Below are 23,172 nucleotides of genomic sequence, written 5' to 3'. Positions count from 1 at the left end.
TTCAGGCTCGATGCCCACAGACTATGAGCTGTACTATGGCTTCACCAGGTTCGCCATTGAACTGAACGAACTGTGCCCTGAGTTGAAAGATGTTTTGCCCCGTACAGATTCCCGATTCAGGCCTGATCAAAGGTACAGCCTCAGATCCTTGACTGCCTCTATGCTGTTGCTGCCATCACATCTAACATCAGTTTATTCCGCTTGTAAAATTGTGTTTGTCTGATGAGTGCAGACTGAGTGAATACTTGAGTCTTGCTTTCTATGACCATCTGATTCATTGTGTGATGTTTGGGTCACACAGGTACCTGGAGGAGGGAAACTTGGAGATGGCATCCTCAGAGAAGCAGCGCATTGAGGACCTGCAAAGAACCAGGAGGAAGTGGAGAGAGGAGAACGGCATCAAACAGGAGCCATGCTTCTTCAAGTAAGCAGAGCGACTAGGAAACTCCAGTAATATGTTCACATGCTGTTCTGAATGTACCCTGATTCATTCATTTGTATACCAGTCTTTCGGACGATAATTTCCAATGACATAAATGTTCATAGCAATTATTGGGACTGAAATGTAACTGGCCTACGATCACAAAGAGAAATCACCCAGTGACTGAAGAGCATGTGCTTACCTCATATTTAGCGTGAGTTGAGGAGACAAGCTGCAGACCAGAGCTGCAGAGACAGACAAAAACAGTCAGTTATCACACTAAGTAAATTAAAAGAGTGCCAAGATAATTGATCAATATAAAGTTTATAAATGTGCCTTTGATTTCCATTTTACATATTGCTGTCAGAAATCACACAATCAGTAAAGTTGGCTAACAACTGAAAAACAACTGAGTTTTACCAGATCTTTTTTTGTTGCAATTCCATTTCTCAATGCTCATTAAGTTTTCGTAAATATCAGTTTGCATGTAGAAAGGGATTTATTTTGCATACATCTCGTTTATATTTCTGATTTCAAGCAAGTTTACCAGCCAAGATAAGATCCACCCGCCCGGGCCTCCATCTCTTTGTGAATGACTTCTCCTCCTCGTTGATTTCAGGTTTCACTGGTCACAACTGTCACTTCTCCCTCTATTTTCTTCTAGGAAAGTGGTTGATGCCAACCACAGGGAGAGGTGGGTCTCCAACAACACGTACTGGGAGCTTCGCAAAAACCCCGGCTTCATCAACATGGAATATACAGTGAACCTGTGGTAGCAAACAGCTCGACGTGTTCGTCAGATCGTCATCGTCTGACAAGAAGGCTGTTACCTATGCACAATAAGGTGTTAAAAGAGAAACATGTTAAAGTTTAAACATCTCTGTGCATGGACTGCAGAGCTGAGGGATGACCCCATGCCTAGCAACCCTGTCGAGGTTCTGTGGCATTGCCACATGGTCATCCATCGATGGAAACATCCTGTAGGATCACCTTTATTGTGCTTGTTGAAGTTGGGCTGTCAGGGCAACAATCATACCACTCCTATGTAGATCCTTCCTCAGCTCCTTTGACTTCTGAGTATGTCCTTGCCTTAAAAAGACACCCATACGACGTCACACCATTTAGCGCTTTTTCGTTCAAGCCATTTGATTTCTGACAGCAGTTTTGGGTTAGACTAGTCTACGAAGTTTTGATCACCTACTATACCGTGCATGTTTAGAGAGCAGCTTTCACTGGCATAAAGCCGTATTTATCATCAATTATTGTAGAGAAAAAAAAGAGGTATTTTTATAAAATATCTTGGATTCAGAATTTAGTGAAATAGCATTATGTAAACTGGCAGATTTTTATTTATTTTTGCCTTTTAATACTGTTGAATCTGTATGATGGCAGTACTTTCTCTTGGGACCCAACTCATTTAAAATGAATCGCGACCACAGCAGAGGAAGTACGACAGATGGAATTTTTGATGAATATTTTCAAACAGTGGCATGCAAAGCTCATCACGTGGTGGAAAGACAAGTAAGATCCAAATGTAAATCCCATTCTGCTGTTTTGGACATGTGATGTGGGACACACCTACGACCTTTACACGCTTTTCTCTTACAGATCTGTCATAGAGTCCAGTTTCTCTTCACACTGGAATCTAGTGTAAATAGAGGGACAACCTCACCAGTCTTCCCCTGCCCTACTGTCTAATTTTAAACATCGTGACACGAAGCCAACTCCTTGGAATCACATGGTTACATAAATACACACAACTCCCTCCATATATGGCGGGCACACAGTCAGACTCCCTTCCTGAATGTGGAGCAGATAAATGTGGACTAATTCAAACACCAGACACTCGTCCAAATCAGATGTCTAAGAAAAGTAGGTTGCACAGATTGTAATGCCCTCGGAACTTTTATGACATGTGAGCAAACATTTCCAGTATGAGGCTATCAGAATTATTAAAAATTCAACAAAGTATTCATTTTCTACAATGACATAATCCAGTCCACCAAGGCCCAAAGCAACGTCTTAAATTTACATGCTTATTCTGACTAACAACCAAAAATTCAAATTCAAAATCATATAAAAACTAATAAGAGGAGTAAACTTTTTCTCACTGGAAGGAACTGTTTTGGTATCTTTCTTGATAAAATACCTATATTATTAACCAGTTATCAGAACAGGAAGACGTTTTCTTTATCAGCCAAAACCACTCAGTCCATTATGAGACAGCAGTGCCCCCTACAGGTCATCCCGTGAAAATGAAATCTCATGATGCTGAAGGTCAACCATATTAACAAGGGAATCTGCCCTTTTTTTGTCCTTCAGTGTTCGAGATGGGACAGCCGAATACGTCTGTACAGTAACAGTTGTACTGCACAGGAGTCAAAGTTGATATTTTAATGTGTCTGATCCCACAGAGACTTTACGGCTATGATCAAAGCACTGGTTAATTATTATTAGTTTGTGTGTTTAATGCAAAGCAGATAAGCTTTAATGTTTCAACTAGTGTCCCTGCTTTTGTGTTACAAAGCAAGAAAACACAGGGCTTTCGGCTAAAATCAACCCCAACTCACACACACACAAATAGTCACATGTTGATTCCCCTCAGCCAGGACTGCAGGGTGAAGACACTGAAGGGGACAAGGAGTCAATATAAATATGTAGAATGAAAAGCTATGTGAGGCAAATCCATTGTGTGCTCTGTTCATATATGGTACTGTAGATGACAAACCAAAAAGGTAGTCCTGCTTTGCACCCATATCATTTTTTAATATACTTATGTGCTTTTTTTTATGTTCACCCTCAATTACAAACAAACAAAGCTACAACACATCAGCGTAAGTTTCACTTGCTGTGCCTTAATGCATTTATTAATGCCTCACAAACACACTACTGATAAGAATCCCCATGCCAAGAAGGTATGCCATTAACAACTCTGCACATTACCCAGTTTTCACCTGCCTAAGATAAATTATATCAATAGACAATGTTTAGGATTTAGCTGTGGACAAACGGCTTACATTTTTAAGCAAGAGGTCTTTGAAATAAGGAGAGGGGGAAAAAAGGTTTATTTGACTGTAAAATGCTTGCAGTGTTAAAAAGATCTCTTGCACTGCTCTGTTACTAATACAATTTTTGGTGATCACTGTAAATACAGCACATTTAGAAGATGGGTCACTACTGCAAAAGGTGATTCCTTTTTTTTTTCCCCTTCCTGCGCCAGTGACTGAAATCACAGCAGTTAGGCGAGGAGGTAGGGGTAATGCTAGTTTGTGTAGTCAGGCTATAGTGAAAAAATACTCATGAAAACCTCCTCATGCTTTCCTCATCCATTGTTCTACCTGCATGTCTAGAAAACTTAGCCTGCCAATGAATGTTGCAGATGCCTTACAAAAAAAGATTTTTATTTATTCTTTTTTTTTTTTTTTCTCAATTGGATTCTCATGTGTGCTTTTGTTTTGGAGATTGCCATGTATCACAGAGCACTGTGTCAGCTCAGTTTCTTTCAGATCTATTTCCCAATGGGTACCTTCTAAAGTGCAATTTTAACAAAGTACATATCTTTCCATGAACACTGTACACGGCTGCTACATAGTGCTTGTTCTAATAAAAAAACGGTAAAACTCAGCTAATAAAGAGTGTGTGGTTTATATGCAAACAGCAAGGCCATAAAAAGTCCTGTGAGAAGTCCTGTGTCAGTTAGTGGTCTTTAACAGGACTGAAAATAGTGAAGAATGGCCATGTCATTGTCCCGCAGTCCAGGATGGTGCCTTTAAATGTTTAAACATGCATATTTTTTGTCTCATTTAAGAAGTTTTAAATTGGGATTTGTTTCATATTTTTCAAAAGTTTGATGGACTATCAAAATATTTGTTGATAATTTTTCTGTCTATCAACTAACCTAGCTGAGTCAGCTCCAGTTCATCCAATCACAATGACTTCTGTCTTTTCTCTTAAAGTGCCTATTTGTGTGACACAGGAAAAATATTTAATTAGTGCAAACATCTTTTTTTAAATTAAATATAGATGAGAAATAAAAGCTTGCAGCTAATTTATAGAAAATAATCTTGATACTTGTCAGAAAAATAAAGACATTTTCCACAAATGGCTCAACCCTAAATTCTGAGACTTTGTTGTAAAAACCTTGGCTCTGTAAATAACTGAAATCAATACATTACAGATTTTTTTTGAATACGTTTTAAACGTTTTAAAAAATCCTTTTGCTTGATCAATATGTGCTTTCTTGTCTCTTTCTAGCTGTTAAACCGCACAAATCAATAGTGAACGGACCAGTGCACAGGCCCTGATGTAATTGCCTTTGTACTAATACAGCAGGATGCGCAGCCTCATAAATTGACGGCTGTCAAGTGGTCGGCTCCCAAGAGAGATTTTACATTCATTAACACTACGCCAGCTCCGGAAAGAACCGCGGCAATCTGTTCTCTCAATACCGTCTGTTGTATGACCATTACCAGAAACCAACACTCATTAACATTTAGTGTTTATTTTATGGATTCATGTAGATGTTGTTTCTGCTCTGCCATCAGGGTTCAGTTTATTCAAATTTATTAAATATATCACACGGTCCTGTGAGGCACACACTGAGAAAGAACAAAGCTAACAGACCAGCAAAATGGGAATATAATGTAAAACATTACATCTATGTAATAAGTCAACCAGACAAGGACAGCAGGGGATGTATGGTTGTATGAATACTGACAGACAGAAAAGTGGAAGTAGGAAAAATATATGAACAGCCTAAATAATCTCTTTTTTGATACAAATACATCTTAAGGTAACTTTTGTTGATTTAAGAGAGGCGAGGAATTTAATAGCTCGGTGTCCTCTATTGGCTGTCTACCACATTAAGCTCTCAATATATTCCTATGTGCAATAAAAATATAAATAAATAAGTGAAACCTAAAAAAACATCTGCATCCTGACTGATAAAAAGAGAAAAAATTCCAATAAAATCAGCACTGAAAAGATGCAGGCAGGAAAAGCACTGACAGCTTAAACGGCGTGTCTAAAAAGGTCACGAGGAAGTGCTTCCTGCTGTTCCTACTGCATCTCCACGTGCGCTTAAGTGCTTATGTTGATCCTTTCAAGTAAAACATGACAGTACAACCTGAAGACATAATTTAGATTCTGATTCTTAACGCTGACAGTTTGTCTTCTCACAAGTACTGCTCTAATGTTATCTGACTCAAGTTAATGTAACTTCAGTTATTGTTGAGCATGATCTGCTTTGTGATATAGAGAATTATAAAAATATACCTGGACTTCACACTGTCCACGGCTGGGAAGACTAGTGGAAAGAACAATCTGCAGCTCATATATGGGACAATGGAGGTGAAGAAAATGTAGACTGTGATGGTTTTACTTGAGGGAGGCCATGATCTTGATGTACTGGAGGGCGTTGTGTGCTGCGTCGTTGTGAGCGTTGCTACAGGAAATGCCTGTGCCGTGGCACACAGTGACCGGCGAGGTGGACAGCTCAGCCAGGCACTGGTACTGGCCGTTTACAGTCAGCTCATCTGCAAAATACAACCAACAACAGTTAATCGAAACTGATCAACATCTTGCATCGGTGAGGATGTTCAAGTTACGATCCTAAAGATTTTCAGCAAGCCAGTTTTTAAGACTATTTCCAACAAACTATATCTACAAAAGCTAGAAAATGGTCATATTCTTCATTTTATTACTTTATTATACAACAAGTAACTTTCTTTGTCTTGGGTCATTTGGGAAAAGTCAGGACAGACTTTCTAAATCTTTGTTCAATACAGCTGTGTACTCAATAGTCCCATAATATCAGAGTGAGCCTGCAAAGGACAGCATTACTGTACCTGCAGCCTTTTCAAAAAGAAATGACAGATACTGTTTGGAAAGCAAGGAGCCATGTCAGCTGAACGAAAAGCAGCTCATATTTTAGCAAATAACGTAGCGTGTGTTTTCTTACCAATGTCAAAGTACGTGACCTCAAAGCCCTGCTCCTTGGACAGGTCCAAAATCATCTGAATGTAATCTGTGTTGGGAATGCTCAGCGGGTTTCTCCTAAGTAAGGACATCTTCTCTGCTGACGAGTTCCTTAAGTTCTCAAATCGGACACTTGGTGTAGGAGTCTGAAACACATAACAGACATGACAATTGACTTTTCATCTCAGAAATGTTGCCACTAATTCCAGCGGTCACTTGGGAAAGGCGAGAAATATTTGACGTACCCATGTGATTTCAGAAGAGCCTGACAGACTTTGGAGCCTTGCCACCATTTTCTCCGCAGCTGCCTTCTTTGCTGCCTTTTTTGAATATCCCACAGCTGTCAAAACAACATCAGACAGAGATTAAGAGCAGGCTGGACAACGCAAAAAGTACTTTAGAGACTTTGCATAAATGTCTCATCCATACCCTTCTCTGACAAGGACTCCATCTGACAGGTAACGGTGAATTCTCTCTTATGTGGTGGACCAGCCTCCGTTAAAACTGTGTATTCAGGAAGACGCCATCCCCTCCGCAGAGCTAACTCCTGAAAAACAGTTAGATTTTTCTGGTTTCAGAATAATTGTTGTGCATACGGCACGATTCATACTACTTCATAGTATGAAAATATTAATTATTAGTGCGTGTCACTTTCACTTTTACAACTTCATAGGCAGATACAATTTTTAACCTCTAGAAGCACATACATTTTTACAAGCTTCCCCACTTTGTAATCATGATATTTACAACGTCAGACAAGACACATGCACACATACACACACAGAGCAAAACAAAAACTATAATGAACACCTCACCATTGTATGTCAAGTTGCAGTTTACATCCACGTCTGTCCAGACTCATATAATACATGTAATGATTGATAGAAGTGTTTGGTCACATGGTGTAATGACAATCACTTGAAACTCAGTATCAAAACTAATGAGTTTGTGAAGGACTACAATGCTTCAAATATGGATGCTGCTGCAAAGAAGCTCCAAATTCTAAAACGTGGATGCTTTGGACATCTTCACTTCGGCAGCACAGAAGATGAACACCCAAGGTCGGTGTCGCCATTTCAGTGCATGACCAAATGTAAAATATGGTTTCAATCTGCCCCTTCAGTTCCTGAGTTATGGTGTTGAGCAATGGACGGAAAACAATATGAAGTCACAGTGAAGTGACCTTAGACATTTTGGATTTTAAAAGTCATCATCATTTTTTCTTAACATCCTAAAGTCAAAATTGGCGTAAGGATTCTTGGTGGTCAGAGCTCACTCTGACAACCCAAAAGCTAACCAGTTCATCCTTCAGTCCAAGTGGACGTTTGTGCCAAATTCGAAGAAAATCCCTCAGAGTGACCCTGAGATATCAGGTTATGAGAACAAGTCAGAGGGACATGAACAAAATCCCTCTGGCACAGTAGGAGTATCAAGTAGTACAACTGTGATTTACACACCTGCAGGGTTCCCACCGAGTTGGCATGGTTATTCATTTCTGCCGCAGCACCGTTACTCTCAGACTTCACAGGCACGTTCCTGGTGGAAATTGCACGAAAGCATTTACTACAGCTGCAAACAGATCAATTCTACAGACAGCTTGCCAATTAATTATGATTTAAAAATCATTTCAGCTCTACTCACACTGCATCCGCATCTATCTGCAGAATATTCATGAGAGCCTCTGCAGCCTCGTGTTTAGCAGCCTTTTTACTAGGACCTTGACCTGAAACAAAAAAAAATGCAATCACACACACAACCCTACAGATTATCTAATATGTTACAAAAAATATTTCACTGTCAGATTAACTGAAAAAAAAACAAACAAAACAAATAACCTCAAGTCAGTTAGCCAAGCAAAAAATAAATATGCTTGTTTTAAATGCTGGAAACCCACAAGGTGTTTTTTTTTTTTTTATTCCAGAAAGTAAAGGTTAATCCAAGAGGCTACTGCAAAGGACATGTAACAAAATCTGCCTGTTTAAACATGTAGAGACTGTTTCTCATCACCTCAACACTGAGAGCTTTGCAAATGCTTCACATCCTCTTCACTGGACCTGCACTGTTCTATCCCTTATGTAAGATACCTCGATTAAAAAAACAACAACAAAGCATACAGAGGAGAATATATTTAAGTTTGTACTGCAGCATCAGACAGCGAAACAGAAGTGACAAATAATATGTTGCACTCTGGAGTGCTCTTTCTGGATTATCAGCATATGATTTTCAACTCAAATCCACGGCTTCATCCTGTGACAGGCAGTTATCAGCACAGCAGGGGTGGGGCTTACCTGTGCAGCTAACGTCTCCGATTTTCACGCTGAAGACGAAGCTGGGCTGGTGCGCCTCTCCTTCAGCCTTCTCCATCACGTACACAGGAATGTTCCCAGTCTTGGTGCCGTATTCATGTAGGATTTGTATAGGCGTCTTCCCAGGGTTGGGCCTCTGCGATTCATGTCTATTCAGGTTGTGTGTGTTAAACACGCATGCACAAACATTATCAGCCAAGCTGTTGCCATTAAATGTCGGCGGTAAATGTAAATCTGAGCTGCGAATCAGTATGCATACTGGAAATAAGGAAAGCAAACAATGTGAATATTTCACATTAGGAAAAGACTACAATTAAATAAAATGTATCTGCCAGCATTTGTGTTTAGAAGCCAAATAATTTATTTTTTTTAATTATGCATTTTTTTTTCATCAGATACTGACAGCTTGTTTGCACATATGAACTACAAAATTAGACCTAATTACATCACCATACATATCAAGTTATTTTTACAGGACATTTTATTTACCCGTGTGGTTTTAATTATGTTATTTTAAGATTCTTTATCATAATCCAATTGCAATTTCTGAATATTATTAGAATTAAAAATTGGCATGACATTGTCTTAAAATGACAACAATACAGTTTATCCCAATGATTTCTGGGACAATATATCATCCTTTAAAAACATATTTCATATGTTTCATAATCCTGTTTAAATTTCTAATTTTACTAACTGCAGAAATGCCTCCGTGTCAGCTCTCCTGTCTTTTAACATCTTTGCTGAGCACACACGAAGGAGCTGATGTTTACTGAGATCTGTGTGAGGACAATGAGACTGGTCCTAATTTGATTTGAACATCTAGGAAAGTAAAACTCGTTTCATGTTTTGTTTCTTTGTTCCAGAAACCCACTGCTTACACTCACACTCTACAACAGTACAACCATTTGCTCTCAGGTAAAGGATTTCTTTAACAGAAAATATAAAAACTGATATCCAATCAAACATTAAAGCAAGAAAATATGAGAGAGAAAGAGGAAGCGGGAAATAGAAACCACATCACGCATATGAAAGACTGTCACAACACAATACAGTTTTTATGGCTTCGCTATTCACAAAGGTGATTAAAATATTAAATTAAATACACCGAAGCACATTTCTGGATTGACATAAGAATTTGCTGGGAACAAAAATGAAAAGCACGATGTGTAAATGTATGTCGGCGGTCATTTTTATTCCCGACACCAAACGGTTGTCAGTCCCACCCAGGGAGCTAATGCTGTCACGTCCAGTACTTGCTATTATGCTTAATCGGGTTCGGTTTGATATGAACTACAGATTTGGCCAATTATTTCGAAAGTATTACTCGAGAAACTACAATGTTATGACACAAGTGAACGAGGACTTGTGTCCACCAAACCCAAGAAGTTAGCCAGCTAAACTAATGAGAATGACGTTAGCTAATGGCGCTGTTAGCTCTCGTCAATTAAAGATAAATTTTATCTGATGCTAACAGAGGGTCTCTGCATGACACAAGATATAATAAGAACCACGTCACTTGATGAGGGATTATTAATGCCATCATAGCAGGACGACCCAATTCAACAAAAATTTAGTTAATTCATCTAACGTTGAAGAAAATGAACCAGAAGGCCTGCCAAAATGACTAAACACAGCCAGCTAATACAGCATTTTCTGCAGATTGCTTGTTATCAAAAATTCACGTTGAGTTTCACTGACAATATTTAATTCAAGTTACTTGAGAAACTTTACTATGTTGATTTTATCAAAACCACACTTCATATAGAACCTGCTATAATGTTAATGTGCGATCACTAACACTGTCAACGTATTACCGTTAATGGTTAGCATAAACTAAACAGTAACTGGTAACAAAAATAAGATAAACTAACCTCGTGTCGGCGGTGGTTTTCATTGCTGTTGGCTGTTGCCCCTCTTCAGTCATGTTTACAATTTCCTGATTGTAGATTCTGTTGCGGGTATATGAAAAATCTCAGACACAAATGTGTTTTTTTTTCCCGGCATCTAGTTATAATATAATGATATATATGAATGTGAAGTGGCCTAAAAATGCTAAAAACTTCATTGAAGCCTGGCCGGGGAAATAACCGAATTTGCTATCATATCAACATCCGGGTCATCAGCGGGTCAATGGACGTCCCTGTGTGTCGATTCATCGCCACCTACTGGTGATTTTGTCCAACTGCATACCTCATATTATACTTAAAACTGTTCAGTGCTTGATCAGTGGTCGAAGAAGAATTCAGATTCTTTACTTGAGTAAAAGTGCTAAAACCACAACACCAAAACACGCCAGAAGTAAAAACCCTGTGTTCAAAAGCTGTAGAGAACCACAAAATGTGCTTTAAGTATTACCGTAAAAGCAGCCTTTATCTTGTAACATATTGAGGAAGAGGCTTATTCTCTGTCTTCATTCATTTGTTTATTTGAGTAAGAAAAATGTAAAACAAACAAACAACAATCCTCTGAGCTCGAGGTGACACATTCAAATTGCTTGAAAATCACAGTTGTTATATTAACAATGAATGGCTCCGGGGTATTCAAGTGTGCCATTTGCCAGCATAAACAAAACCAGAACCCTGGCACTGAAGCAGCTAAATGGAATTCAGCCTTCATTCATTTTATAGTTTACACCTGCTACTCCTTCTGTGACATGTCAAAAACATCAAATATGAAAAAGGCCTATTAAAATTATAGTTCCATAAAACAAAAAAAAAACAGTACCAAAACCACACACAAGATTATGGTTACTTACAACAGTTACATTGAAGACTCAGCAAATTATGGATGCAATAAAAGGTGCAATTACATGCATATAAACAAACAGAACAAATGGATAAATAATAAAATACAGTTTGGCCAATAGCCACGTCTGAAAGCACATGCTAAATAAACTTGAAAGAATAAAAAAGATGCTTCATTTACTCCTAAATCAATGTGAACGGTTAGCTAAAGCAGTTCAACATGTAGTTGGAACTTGTGCATGCACTCAATGCACTAAATCATAAACAACAAAATCATCTCATCTGAAAGTCCACTTGTTAGCTTTTTCGGAGCTTTCACCACATCTCACATTCGTCATCAGCAAACGGAAGTGCCTCAGCTATTGTTATATAGTTATATACATTTAAAGGAATGATCTCAATTAAAAAGATGGCAGATTGATTTCATCAGTGGTACAGAACGGGAGGAGGGTCTCTTGGAATCGGAAAGACCACTTTCTTCCTGAGTGAGAAGGATGGTTGAGGCATCTGCTTTTTTTGACCACTCCCATCAGTCTTCTGGCTGACATCCGCATTCACTTTTGTTAGGATAGACACGATGTCAAAGCCTCTGGGAGAGAAAAAAATGAGAGATGTTGAACTAAAAAAAAATATGACAGCCACTTATATTATTGTGTTGTATTTTACACATATCACAGCAGTAACTTAAACTAGAGATGGAAGAACTATTCAAATCCTTTAAGTGAGTGAAGACAGCAATAACACAATTATTAAATTCAATTTTAGTATGGATGTATGGGCGTTAAAATGCACTTCACACATGAAAAGTAAATATACTCATTATGCATTATCATATTATAAACTGTAACCAACTAATAAATTGTATTTAAATAAAGTAGTTTAGAAAATGTACTTAGTTACTTTGTACTGATAAAGAAAAAAATCACATCATTCAAAAGTATCTTAAACTTAGCTTCACTAACCTGGGCACCATCCGGACAAGGTTTTGGCACAAGGACTGAATATACCAAGTGCCGTTTTTCTTCTCTCGGTAAGAGATGTAAGAGCGAACGGTGGACATTCCACACAGAAAATCTGCTTCAGATGGAATGGAGTCTTTAGCTACAACAGCATCGCTATTAACAAGCCTGTACGCAGGGCCATCAGCCTCTACGGACACAGACGCCTGTGTTTTTTTGCCCTGACAGGCCTGGATGAAAAACAGCTTTGGTTTTTCGACCAGAGAACGGCAATTTAATCCATTGAAACATTCCATCAGCTCCCTAATGTCCACGGTGTGTCCGTCCACACCGTACACGCATCCCTCCTCGCCGTGGCTGAGGATGCAACATACCACACAGTCCATCTGACTGTGGTCTCTGCTGCCGAGCTTCTTCATCACAGACAGAATGTCGTTGCCCTTACAGTCCCTGTGTGTCTCTATCTCAAAGCCAAGCCACCCAAACACTTTGTGCAGACACCCTGAAAGGCATACGCACACAGAAAGAGCAGGGATGAAAAACATGTACCACTTGTCAGGCAAGAACTTAATTAAACATAAGCTAACCTTCATCAGTCATGGTCCCATCTCGACTCTGAAGACCTTTTTGAGATGCGGAGAAGTCATAGTTGTTAATTATCAAGCAAGTGCCTCTCTTTGCTGCAGTCATGGGATATGTCTCCAGAATCTACAGAGATAAATCAGTAATCAAAAGTAAAGTATTAAAAGCAAGACAGAATTCAATGTAACACTTGCAGTTGTAATACAATAAGGTGATTTCTTTTCGCCATAAGTAGCAGATTCAAACACGTACTGTGTTTATGTTGGTAGTCAGGGGCATCTCCCGTTTTTGAGGAAGCATTTCCGTAACATCACTTCTCACTATGGGACGGGTGATCGCAGATTGGATTTTTTGGGCAAAGACGAAGAGACAAAGATTATAATTGAATAATTGAAAGGTCTGATGTGTAAATCACCAATAGGTTAACGCAGAAAATACTTCTAAAGACCTTCAGAGCAGACACTGTTGCTTTCTTCAGTACTTAAAGCACTCAGTTGACGTTGCAGGGCCTCATGTCCGCCTCCACCATGAACCATATTTGGACGATCTAGACAAGTAACACAAGATGATGCAGAATAAATCCATCCACTGCGCTACACTTAAAAACAAGATCCAGGGGTAAACCAACTGACTCACCTACAGAGGTGTTGGAAGAATTCAAGCTAGACTGGAGCACAAAGGAAACGAGCATTAGAGGCATAAAGAAATGTCACGATTTATTTGTTATGCAACTGACTTTTAGTGACTCACCTCAGCCAGTGGATGTTCTTCAGGAAAGAAGGAAAATGCTCTTTAGGATTATAATTTTCGGTAAAATGGTTTAAAATACAACATATGTTCAGTGGGGTTGCAGTGAGTGGATTCACATATGAATCTATTTTACAGCATTGCGATTAGACATGCTGCAGACAAGGGAAAAAATTACAACATCTAAATTACATATGGTTGCCCATTTCCAACAATTAAAAGAAAAAAAACCCATCACCAAGTGTGTATTTGTTTTATAATTTGGTATCTATCAATTAGGAGACACAATATCATAAACTGACTGCTGTCATGAAAGCAAAGGGCAGCAAATGGTTCATTTATGTAGTAATTTAAGATGAATAAATGCTGTAACATTATCATGTGACGTTATATTAAAACATCTGGGTGAAAATATCCTCTGAAGAAAAATCACAGACAGCAACACTTCTTCAAAGCGCCTACACACAGTGTAATCAACTGAAACCACCAGGAAGTGTTTTCAACATGTAAACACACTTTAGAGACAGGCTTGTGATTAGATTTACCTGGCATTTCGTTTGAGAAAGTCCTGCCATGAGAATGCGGGACCTGATGAAGAACACAGAAAAGAAAACACACACGCTGCAGTAAAGTGACGGTGTGTTACGAGATGAGACAACAGCAATATGCTAGAAATCTTTAACTGCAACTCAAAGGGATTCCAATCAGTTTCACAGAACATACATGGTTTGGTTCATAGGTGCAAGTCCTAGACCCTGGATGACCCGTTTCTTGAGCTCCGGGACTGATGGGAGGTACTGCAATTAAAAATGACACAAGTCAAAATCATATGGAATGCAATTTACACGCATATTAACCAGCAAATGTTGACATTTAATTCAGACGAAACATTAAAGCCCCCATCCAGTCAAAAATGTGTTTTTCTTCTTGTTCCTGCAGTTGAATGTTTGAGCCTCGCTGGGTATAATGACGCATGTGCCGAGTCTGACACATTTCAATGCGTTCACTGAAAATCAGATTTTACGAGGCCGAGCTTACGAGCATGAATTATGACATCACAAATGCAATAAGTGTGATGTGGAAACTTGAATGCACTGAGAATGGACTTCACAGTGAAATAGGGGACATCTTGTGTCCTGCACTTAAACCTATGAAACGAAAAACATGCGCCCGTTCACATATTTTTTAATGGGGGAGAGGGTACAGTTGTCTTTTTTTTTTAGAAATTTAATGTAGTAATTATACCATTTTCATTAGACACACACGAATATTTATGTATGCCTTAATACACATTTGGAATTATACAGAACAAGGAAGATAAAGAGTTAGAGCCTCATCATCCTCATCTCTTTCACCTTCTTCCTCCATCCCTCGTTAGTCTCTGTGCATGTGAACACATCCGTGTACATGTTGTGGGGACAAATCATCACACATCTGCTCATACACTCGCCTCGACAGCGTACATGATTAACTTTTAGGATTATGGTTCAGTTTAAGATTAAAATAAGGGTTGTGTTTAGGCATGAAGTGGCTCTGGTTTTAGGCAGGAGTAAGTCTCCAGGGGAATTCATCTCAGCTCTCTCTCACCTCACCATGCCCTGTCTGCACATTTTTTATTTTTCATTTCTGTTCCCCCTCTTCCTGCTACAAACTTCCTCCCTACCTGCTGTACCACTACTGTTAAATTTAGTTTTAAGCTCTTTGAAAGTAAACCCGTTTGTGTGTCCCTCATTCATAAAATATCCGTTATCAGTAACATTAGCGATGGGAGTTTTCTGGCGCTTACCATAATGTGCTTTAAACTGAGTGATCTTTTCTGTCAACGCGGGACAGACTGGCTTAATTACGGTCTCCAGTAAGTCTAGATTAATGTCACTGATGAGGTCCATGTGCTCCATCTGCCGGAAGACCTCCAGAGTACTCTGAAAAGTTAATCAAATTTACAGTTACTCTTTATATTGAATTTTATCAGCTAGACTTAACTTCATAAATGATGTAGAAATATCTCTCTGAAAAATGAAACATGTTATGATGTTGTAGCACTATTTACAAAATATAATGTGGATGACTACAGCCGTTTGACTCGAGTCGACACTCTGGAGGTGAACTCACAACATTTTCTTCCTGAAATCTACGTGGGAGCTTTTTGCCTAACAAAAACTTCACATTTTTCAAGTCAGCATCAGTCAGTTCCTCAGACAGGTTGTAGAGCAGCTTCCTGGAATTAGAGAAAAATAATTAAGAGTAAATAAAACTGTTCAGTGTTGTCAAAAGAGGACTGCTGCTGCACCGGACACGGTCACTATGGTACTCACTATTCTGAGGTCATTGAATATTTATTTAGCAATGAGGAAAAAACACTATTTTCGCCCTTCAAACTGATCCAATATCAATGCACTTGTTTCTTTTTCATTCAAAAATCTAAATAATTATACGCAGAGCTTAAGAAGTACTTATTAACTGATTAGTTTGTTTACAGAAAATGAATCAGAACCTACATTCATTAATTGTTTAATCATTACAGCCATATTGTCACAGTTGCACCTTCTCAAATGTGGATATTGCCTAATTTTTGATATCTTTTATGACTGCAAAAGGAATATTTTTGGCTTTTGCACTGCCTTTTTGGACAGTGAGAAACTGTGATGAATTATTGTTATTTTTCACTATTTTTTGCACAGACTGAAAAATCATCAGTCATCTGCAGGTTAATATGCAGAATTTTTTAGCTGCAGTCCTACTTTATGTTGCTTTAACATTAGGCTGTAACTACACATTACTTATTAATTGTGACTGGATATGTTCATATACTGGCATTCAGTTTTTTGAAACATAATGTTTAAAGTTTATTAAATGCTATTACTTTCTAATCACAAAGACGGAGGATGGGAATCTTCAGATCATAGGATTTAGAGGTTGTCAAATTATAATCAGATATAATCATTTATGATCTAATTTAGTATGTCATTTAAAAAAAAAGTTTTGGAATTTCAAAATAAGATGTGTGCTGAAACTGTAAATTTATACAAAGAAAAACTGCCTCTGGCCATATGAAAGCACAGATTAAACTCAACACACAATGTTCCCAATGACCCACTATTATTTTGCAATGTATTTTCAAGGTTTTTCCTGTAAACAAATTACTGACTGAGAAAGAGTAAAAACAGAGGCAGACCACCTGTAGGGAGAGACGAGGCTCCTGGTCGTAGATCCTTGGCCCGTGAGATTGAATTGACGGGCCAGATGTGTCCTTTGGATGATCAGGAGAAGCTCAGTGAGCAGGTGTGGTCGCTCGGAAGACAGGTGGGCTTGATCCGCCAGACGAGAGAAGAGGTCGCTGGCTGACTCCACCGTGGTCACGTTTCGGCCCAGGAGGTCGGCGCAAAGAAAAGCCAAAGCTTTTACCTCATCCTTACACAGGGCTTTCCCAATGTCGAACAGCAGCTTCTGGAACTCCATTTTATGCACTAAAAACAAGGCATGAGATGGATTCACTCAGACTTCACTCTGCTGTGAGGTAGTCAGGCCTGACACTCCTTTTTTATTTTACCTTGACAAGCGGAGCTCCTGAAATTGATCTTAACCATGTTAAGGCATTAAGGCATTCAGAAAACACTTTTTATTAGCCTGCATGATTCAAATGTGTGTGTGGGTGTGGCTTTTTATTGTGACACCTCTGTGTGAGTGTGTGTGTGTGAGAGAGAGAGAGAGAGAATCAATGTTGAGAAGTTACGGGAGTTGAGGAGGAAATTATTTTTAGAGCCCACCCGAAAACAAATCTCACGATAGATAAAATAAGTGCCACCACTTCACATACCATCACATGATCACACGAGGTCCAACAGAGTGAAAGGTACCACCATCCAACGCCACACTTTGACTAGATGCTCTGCTTCCTGAAGGAATCGGCTGCGCAGCGATACCCGAGACGAGTCTTCAGCAGGTCTGACTGAACAGGGTGTGTGTCGTCCACTTCAACATGCCCAGAGTGTGGCCATTGCTCTGTCTTATTGTATTTTTTTATCGCACACGCGAAACTTGCGGGGACTTTACGCTTTCCCTGAAGTCGAGAAGGAAACAGAAAGCGAAATTAAAAGAGAGAGCGCATGCGCCCTGCGGAGCTCCTGTCGAGCCAGGTGTCGGTGCTTTCCAGGTTGAATCACATGGTACAATGTAGCCTAACCAAACAGCGCGGTAGGCTCTTAACTGACTTCCACATTGGTGTTTGTTTGATTTGTTCCAATTGTCCAGTGTTGTTGTTTAGCTTCAGCTTGTTAAATTTGGGTTCAAATAAAAGACAGCTGAGCTCTCTCACTGTGGTTTACATTAATACGGTGATCATTAAAAGTGCATTATTACTGATGGATGTGATATGTGGGCCCTCTTAAGATCTGCTACATGTGATGTACAAAAACAATTTAAAAGAATTTAAAGGAATAAAATATAAACTACTGTTTGTGTTGTTTTATTTTTGCGAGGTAGAAATGCTCTGTAAATATGTCAGATCCCTAATTATTAAATATTTTACAGAATCCAAACATGGCAGGCAGAGTGTTACTTGCTACAGAAAGTCAGTGAATTAAAGGAACTTGGGATCCTTGTGCCATTTTACATCATAATGATACAAAACAATATGTGTTTCATTTTTAACCTGCAGCCAACCATTACATTTCAGATTTGCTCCTCCCATGGAGAAAAAGTTTGGGGGCCCTAGATTGTTCCCGGAAAGAAAACTTTAATTTGGTATGACTTTTGAGACAAATGAAGAGAAAATGTTATCAGCATTCAGTTAGTTGTGTTGACTTTACAAGCTGGTGGTTAAATAAAAATGTATACATTCAAGTTCTTTACAGGAAATCTTTGGGAAAACTATTATTAATTATTCATTTACGGCAATGAAGGTACTACCATGTAAAGAGCAGTCTGACCGCCGGGTAACAACTGCATTTGGTCTGTCATATTTTGACCCTAAGTGGATGGCCCAACATTGACAGGAAGTGTGCAAATGTTCTGCATGTCCTCATCATTTCCTCTGAGTGTGGTCAACATTATTTGGCTTTTTGGTTATTTACTAGCAAATGTACATCACAGTTTGGCCACTCATTTATTGATTTTGAAGGAAATCTGCTGACTGATGTCAAGTGTATTTGGATAGTCAAGGTGTACAGTTTACAACCACATTACATGAATTTGTTATACTTGAAATTATCAGACAAACAAGGAAAAACAACCAGGTAATCCTATAATTAGTTTTCGACATGTCCATACATCATCACCTAAAAATATTACTTTTGACTAGGACACATCACACTCATGTCAACAATAAGAGCAACAACACTTGCTACTGAGAACCACAGAAATCCTTTGAGTACCTGAAAACATCAGAGTGAAATATTGCTTTTCGGTGCCAAAGAAAATACTGAAGAAAGCTACCAACAAAGAAATAATATGAATTATTTGTGGTAATGTGACTTTGATTTGGACTTGGTCTTCAGGGTCTTGATGTGTCCTCTGCGTCTCACCCTGACACTGAGCCACGCACGGGTGTTCACTCCTGAGCTGTTGAATCTGAAGGACTCTATAAAGGACACACACACACACACACACACACACACACACACACACAAAAGGGTTGAGCATGCTGTAGCGTTTATCCATTCAGTCAGTTCTTCTACATAAGAAACCTCACACAGAAACTTGAGTAACCCCGTTAACTCTCCTCTGCCGCCATTCACATCCAGCAATACAGCCGCACCTCAAGGCACAGCTCTAAAACCCAAACACACACATTCATCACTGATCATCATGGTCACACATATATAAGTGATTGGCTACCACTCAGACAGGAGACAAGACCTGTGCTAAATCCAGGTGGACGAAATATTCAACAACACTCAGCAACACCACATTGCAGAAACATTCAGTTACTCATGCATTCAATTTTTTATGAATAAAATCACTGGCATCAGTATTAAAGTACTAATAGTAAAAGAACACATTATTTCAGAATAATGTATGTGAATTTATAGGATTATAATTATAGATGAATTACATTAAAGCTGGTAAAGTTTCAACTCCTGATTTATTTGCTGGGTAGCTTGTGTTATTTAACAACAACAATAATAACAACAATAATTGTTATTGTTTTGTATTTGTAGCATGATCAGCGTTGCTCAAAGACACTTTACATGAGTTAAGGTGAAAAACAACGCATTAATATAACGCACGAGAAGAAGAAGAAACCACAGCAGACAGCAGTGATGTCTGACAGATGTGTGGTCGGTTGACTTACTGTCAGTGATGAGGGAGTGTCTCCTCCCCAGGCCGTGACTCCTGGACAGCACGCAGTCCAGATACAGGTCCCAGAAGACCCGGGCCAGGTCCCAGAACAGCGCCGTGTGCTTGCTGTTGTCTGACGACCTGAGGAACACCATCAGGTCCCAGAAGGCGGGCACCGTGTCAGCGATCCTCGGGGAGCGCATCTCCAGCAGCAGCGCCGAGGAGGAGTCCCAGCACTGCGGGTTCGCCCGGGGGGCAGTCAGGGGGTCCACGTGAGCCGGCTTCTGGCCCTGCAGCGGTACGGCGCACACGCAGCTCAGCACAAACACCGCGGCTGCAGGTATGTTCAGGAGCACTGGGGCCATCTGCAGAGGACATCAGCTGTTTCTGCTACTGATTCATCATTGAGTGATTGATTAAGGAGCTCGGTGAACACCTGAACACACAGATTTCGCTCAAAACAACGTTTTTTAGGTCCAAGTTTACGTACCATGAACGCTATAAGCTTAATGCATTTCAAAAAGTAACATCTGCAAACATTTAGACTTATATCTTGTATGTGTATTATGACATATTTTGAATTCCAAATCGGGCCTGTACCTAACCTGAAAATGAAATACAGGATAAAATATAAATAACATTATAAAGGTAGCCTAAATAACGGGCAAACTGACAATTTTGCAATGAAAAAAATTACTTACCACTAAAGCTGGGCCGAATAACATGACCATAGTGTTGACTGGAGTTGGCAAATATCTGTCGGGTCTTAACTGACGTCAGTGCCTCCCTCCTTTGTGAGAAGAGTTGTCCAACTGCTTTCCACGTTTATGAATGTGTTTTGCTTTCTTTTAAATACATACTATTTTGTTTGGTTTTAGCCATAAATGGCATAATGCTCGACAAGCTTCTGTGATAATTTGATTATCTATGTTGCCCTAGTCATATTCATTAATTCACTAATGTATTCTTGTGCATTGTGGAAAGAGTGCAACATCTGAAGGAGCAAAATTAACTGTTGAGTTGTCCCTATGGGCTACAAATTCTTGTTAATGAATGGAAATTATTCTAGTGTATTGAGCACATGTTGTAAAAGAAAAAGGCTGTTTCAAGTTGATTCTGCACAGATTAATCAACCTGCTCATCAGGTTGTCAGGAGAAAAGCCACTTGTTGTTCTCTCATCAATACTGTATTATCAATTATATAAGATGAGATATAATTATTTCCTGTGGGAGTTCCCTGCTATCATACTAACCAAAAATAAGTACATTTTAGTAAACATTTTTGTACTAATCTAATATAATATATACTGAAATTAACAATTGTATTATTATTATTTATATTATACCATTATTATTCATTCAGTTGATAATCAGTTGTTTTAAAAATTGTAAAAATGTGAAGAAAACATAAGCAGTCTGACCTCAGAAACTTGGGTGGTTCTGATTTTTGTAAAAACAAGCTTAGTCATGAATGGTGCTTCAGAAAGTGGTGCACGAGTTACGTTTCTATGCTTTTACTGAAATGTCACACGCATACCTGATCTCAAACATAATGACTTTCGCAGTGAGAGGCCAGCGTTAAATGTGCTGGGTGGGTTTCTTACTCAGTCATTCATTGTTCTGATGATGCAAAGAAGCAGACTTTACGACAATTTCCACTGCAAGGCCTTAATTATAACTTTTAAATGCATAGCATTTTCGTATCTGAAACACAAAATGTAACGTTAGGAAGACTCTACACAGGAAGAGAGGCCGGATGGTACAAACTGTTATTATTAAATGGGAATTACTGTTTATGAGCATGTGCTATGTAGGAACATTTCTAGAACAATCCACAAAGGTTTTTTCTCCACATGTTGATCATTTTGGCCATACAGATCAGTGATTCCCAACCACACTGGGTACTTGTACTCCAAACTGTGATGTGTACAGGGGCGTACATGGAAAATTTTGGAGTAGCTCCCTTGAAGAAATATAAATTACAATTTGATTTAAAGTACCCATTGAGTCAGCTGAGTATGTGAAACTGCATTCAAGCAGAGAAGTTGACAGTTAGCTAAAAAGTAGCCCAGTTAACCGCTAGCTGGATGTAAATGGTTAAAATAGTCAAAAGTAATCATTGATCGGTTCAAATATAAACAGCTGAAATAAATGAAAGCAACTGATAAACAGCTGAGATAACTTAAATTAACTGTTAAATTAAATAGGCTAAATAAGTAGAAGTAATCAATAAACAGGTGAAATGGTTAACTAAAAGCCATGGAGAAATGGTTAAACTAGCTTGCTACTAGCTAGTTTTAAACTTTAGAGAATATTAGTTCCCAACCTGGTTTTTGGGAGTCAGGACCCAACATTTGGAAAGGAATAAAAAAAAAACCCAAATATAGTTCTATTGCATAAAATGTATATTTTAAAATTACTTTTCTCTAAATTTTGCCTTTTTCGGTCCTATACTGATTTCTTTCACCAGATATCTTTCAAATGAAAACATTTTTAGAGGACAAAAAAATTATTTTTATAAGTTTGCAAGTATTGCTTGTGGTCATGTCTTAATCAGGATATCAAAACTAATGCAGTAGTTTTGACAGCAAAAAAAATCATATTGAAATGTGGTAATATGTGTTGAAAGTTTTAAAAAACTGACTGATTATGAGCCTAACAATTACAGGAGGTAGACATCCAATCAAAAATTCAGCAATGAGTGAGAAGAGGAGGGTTTGTGAAGAAGATGCATTGTTAATTTAAATCTCTTTAAAATTGATGGGCTTCACTCTTAATGATGTCTGCAAGTGTAAGCCTTTCCTGTTCAGCTACCAGATTGTGGCCAGGAAGCACAGGGGAGATTTCTTGATTCTTACTTCAAATAAAACTTTTCTTGGTCTTGAGGAGCTTCAGCATTTATGACACACTGCAACCTATACTATACAGTTAGCGGCAGACTGACAACTTACTGCTAACATTTTTTGCTTTCTCTTACTCATTGAATTGCTCAGTTCACTATGCACACAAATTTCACATGCTCCTTAAAGGAGCTACACAACTCTAACATCTGTTAACTTACAGCCGATTGTCTCTTTATACTTTCTTTTTCACCATTCTCACTTGCACAATAGCTGTCACTCTACGGTGAGGTTTCACACATATCTATTTTTAAA

The 23,172-nt window shown here is 38.7% G+C and overlaps 4 protein-coding genes and 1 long non-coding RNA gene across 14 annotated transcripts in view; 1 reads left to right on the top strand and 4 right to left on the bottom strand.

Annotated features, from left to right (window-relative positions):
* osbpl6 (oxysterol binding protein-like 6) overlaps positions 1-4,045 on the top strand; it is a 34,615-nt gene extending 30,570 nt beyond the window's left edge. For 5 of the 8 annotated variants that reach the window (XM_046403244.1, XM_046403242.1, XM_046403243.1 and 2 more), the window contains 3 exons: positions 6-132; positions 302-424; positions 1,041-4,045. In XM_046403244.1, coding sequence (XP_046259200.1) covers positions 6-132; positions 302-424; positions 1,041-1,197 — 407 coding nt within the window. In that variant the 3' untranslated portion in view covers positions 1,198-4,045. The remainder of the gene's footprint in view (positions 1-5; positions 133-301; positions 425-1,040) is intronic. The other 3 variants (XM_046403247.1, XM_046403249.1, XM_046403245.1) reach the window with 1 other exon arrangement.
* On the bottom strand, positions 127-1,090 carry LOC124066654. The gene is made up of 3 exons (XR_006844634.1): positions 969-1,090; positions 624-653; positions 127-359 (listed from the first exon to the last, which is right to left on the bottom strand). It is a non-coding gene; the product is annotated as an uncharacterized LOC124066654 (long non-coding RNA).
* Positions 4,046-4,906: 861 nt separating the features above from the next.
* prkra (protein kinase, interferon-inducible double stranded RNA dependent activator) lies at positions 4,907-10,831 on the bottom strand. 3 transcript variants are annotated; one of them, XM_046403252.1, is made up of 8 exons: positions 10,578-10,831; positions 8,686-8,852; positions 8,039-8,120; positions 7,855-7,933; positions 6,827-6,944; positions 6,643-6,737; positions 6,381-6,543; positions 4,907-5,955 (listed from the first exon to the last, which is right to left on the bottom strand). In XM_046403252.1, exons 1-8 carry the CDS (start codon positions 10,628-10,630, stop codon positions 5,798-5,800), a joined length of 915 nt encoding a protein of 304 aa, XP_046259208.1. In that variant the 5' UTR covers positions 10,631-10,831; the 3' UTR covers positions 4,907-5,797. The 3 variants fall into 3 exon arrangements, with proteins under 3 accessions (XP_046259208.1, XP_046259207.1, XP_046259209.1); XM_046403251.1 differs by having other exon boundaries at positions 8,686-8,861; positions 10,578-10,829; XM_046403253.1 differs by lacking the exon at positions 10,578-10,831 and adding an exon at positions 8,405-8,481 and having other exon boundaries at positions 8,686-8,826.
* Positions 10,832-11,109: 278 nt separating this feature from the next.
* Positions 11,110-18,175, bottom strand: casp10 (caspase 10, apoptosis-related cysteine peptidase). Its single transcript, XM_046403250.1, has 13 exons — positions 17,556-18,175; positions 16,917-17,205; positions 15,851-15,956; positions 15,525-15,660; positions 14,462-14,535; positions 14,284-14,326; positions 13,742-13,758; positions 13,628-13,658; positions 13,440-13,538; positions 13,244-13,311; positions 12,997-13,117; positions 12,413-12,911; positions 11,110-12,039 (listed from the first exon to the last, which is right to left on the bottom strand). The coding sequence occupies exons 2-13, from the start codon at positions 17,195-17,197 to the stop codon at positions 11,877-11,879; spliced, it is 1,638 nt and encodes a 545-aa protein (XP_046259206.1). The 5' UTR covers positions 17,198-17,205; positions 17,556-18,175; the 3' UTR covers positions 11,110-11,876.
* Positions 18,176-18,785: 610 nt separating this feature from the next.
* On the bottom strand, positions 18,786-20,858 carry LOC124067227 (protein FAM237B-like). The gene is made up of 3 exons (XM_046404393.1): positions 20,719-20,858; positions 20,031-20,382; positions 18,786-19,316 (listed from the first exon to the last, which is right to left on the bottom strand). The coding sequence occupies exons 1-3, from the start codon at positions 20,746-20,748 to the stop codon at positions 19,192-19,194; spliced, it is 507 nt and encodes a 168-aa protein (XP_046260349.1). The 5' UTR covers positions 20,749-20,858; the 3' UTR covers positions 18,786-19,191.
* Positions 20,859-23,172: the final 2,314 nt, after the last annotated feature.

This window comes from Scatophagus argus, chromosome 11, assembly GCF_020382885.2.
Source record: "Scatophagus argus isolate fScaArg1 chromosome 11, fScaArg1.pri, whole genome shotgun sequence".
Classification (NCBI taxonomy): Eukaryota; Metazoa; Chordata; class Actinopteri; family Scatophagidae; genus Scatophagus; species Scatophagus argus.
This window is presented reverse-complemented; position numbering and strand designations above follow the sequence as displayed.

Bases quoted from the DNA above. Each gene is read 5' to 3' on its own strand.
- prkra (XM_046403251.1), bottom strand. From the start codon at position 10,630: ATGACTGAAGAGGGGCAACAGCCAACAGCAATGAAAACCACCGCCGAC. The intron at 8,862-10,577 runs GTTAGTTTATCT...TAACACACACAA, and splicing joins AAAACCACCGCCGACACGAG to CCTGAATAGACATGAATCGC. The intron at 6,738-6,826 runs GTATGGATGAGA...TTGTTTTGACAG, and splicing joins GGAGTCCTTGTCAGAGAAGG to CTGTGGGATATTCAAAAAAG.
- casp10 (XM_046403250.1), bottom strand. From the start codon at position 17,197: ATGGAGTTCCAGAAGCTGCTGTTCGACATTGGGAAAGCCCTGTGTAAG. The intron at 13,539-13,627 runs GTGAGTCAGTTG...TTACTTGTCTAG, and splicing joins TTCTTCCAACACCTCTGTAG to ATCGTCCAAATATGGTTCAT. The intron at 12,040-12,412 runs GTTAGTGAAGCT...TTTCTCTCCCAG, and splicing joins CTTGTCCGGATGGTGCCCAG to AGGCTTTGACATCGTGTCTA.
- LOC124067227 (XM_046404393.1), bottom strand. From the start codon at position 20,748: ATGGTCATGTTATTCGGCCCAGCTTTAGTG. The intron at 20,383-20,718 runs GTAAGTAATTTT...TGTCCTCTGCAG, and splicing joins TATTCGGCCCAGCTTTAGTG to ATGGCCCCAGTGCTCCTGAA. The intron at 19,317-20,030 runs GTAAGTCAACCG...TGTCCTTTATAG, and splicing joins ACACTCCCTCATCACTGACA to AGTCCTTCAGATTCAACAGC.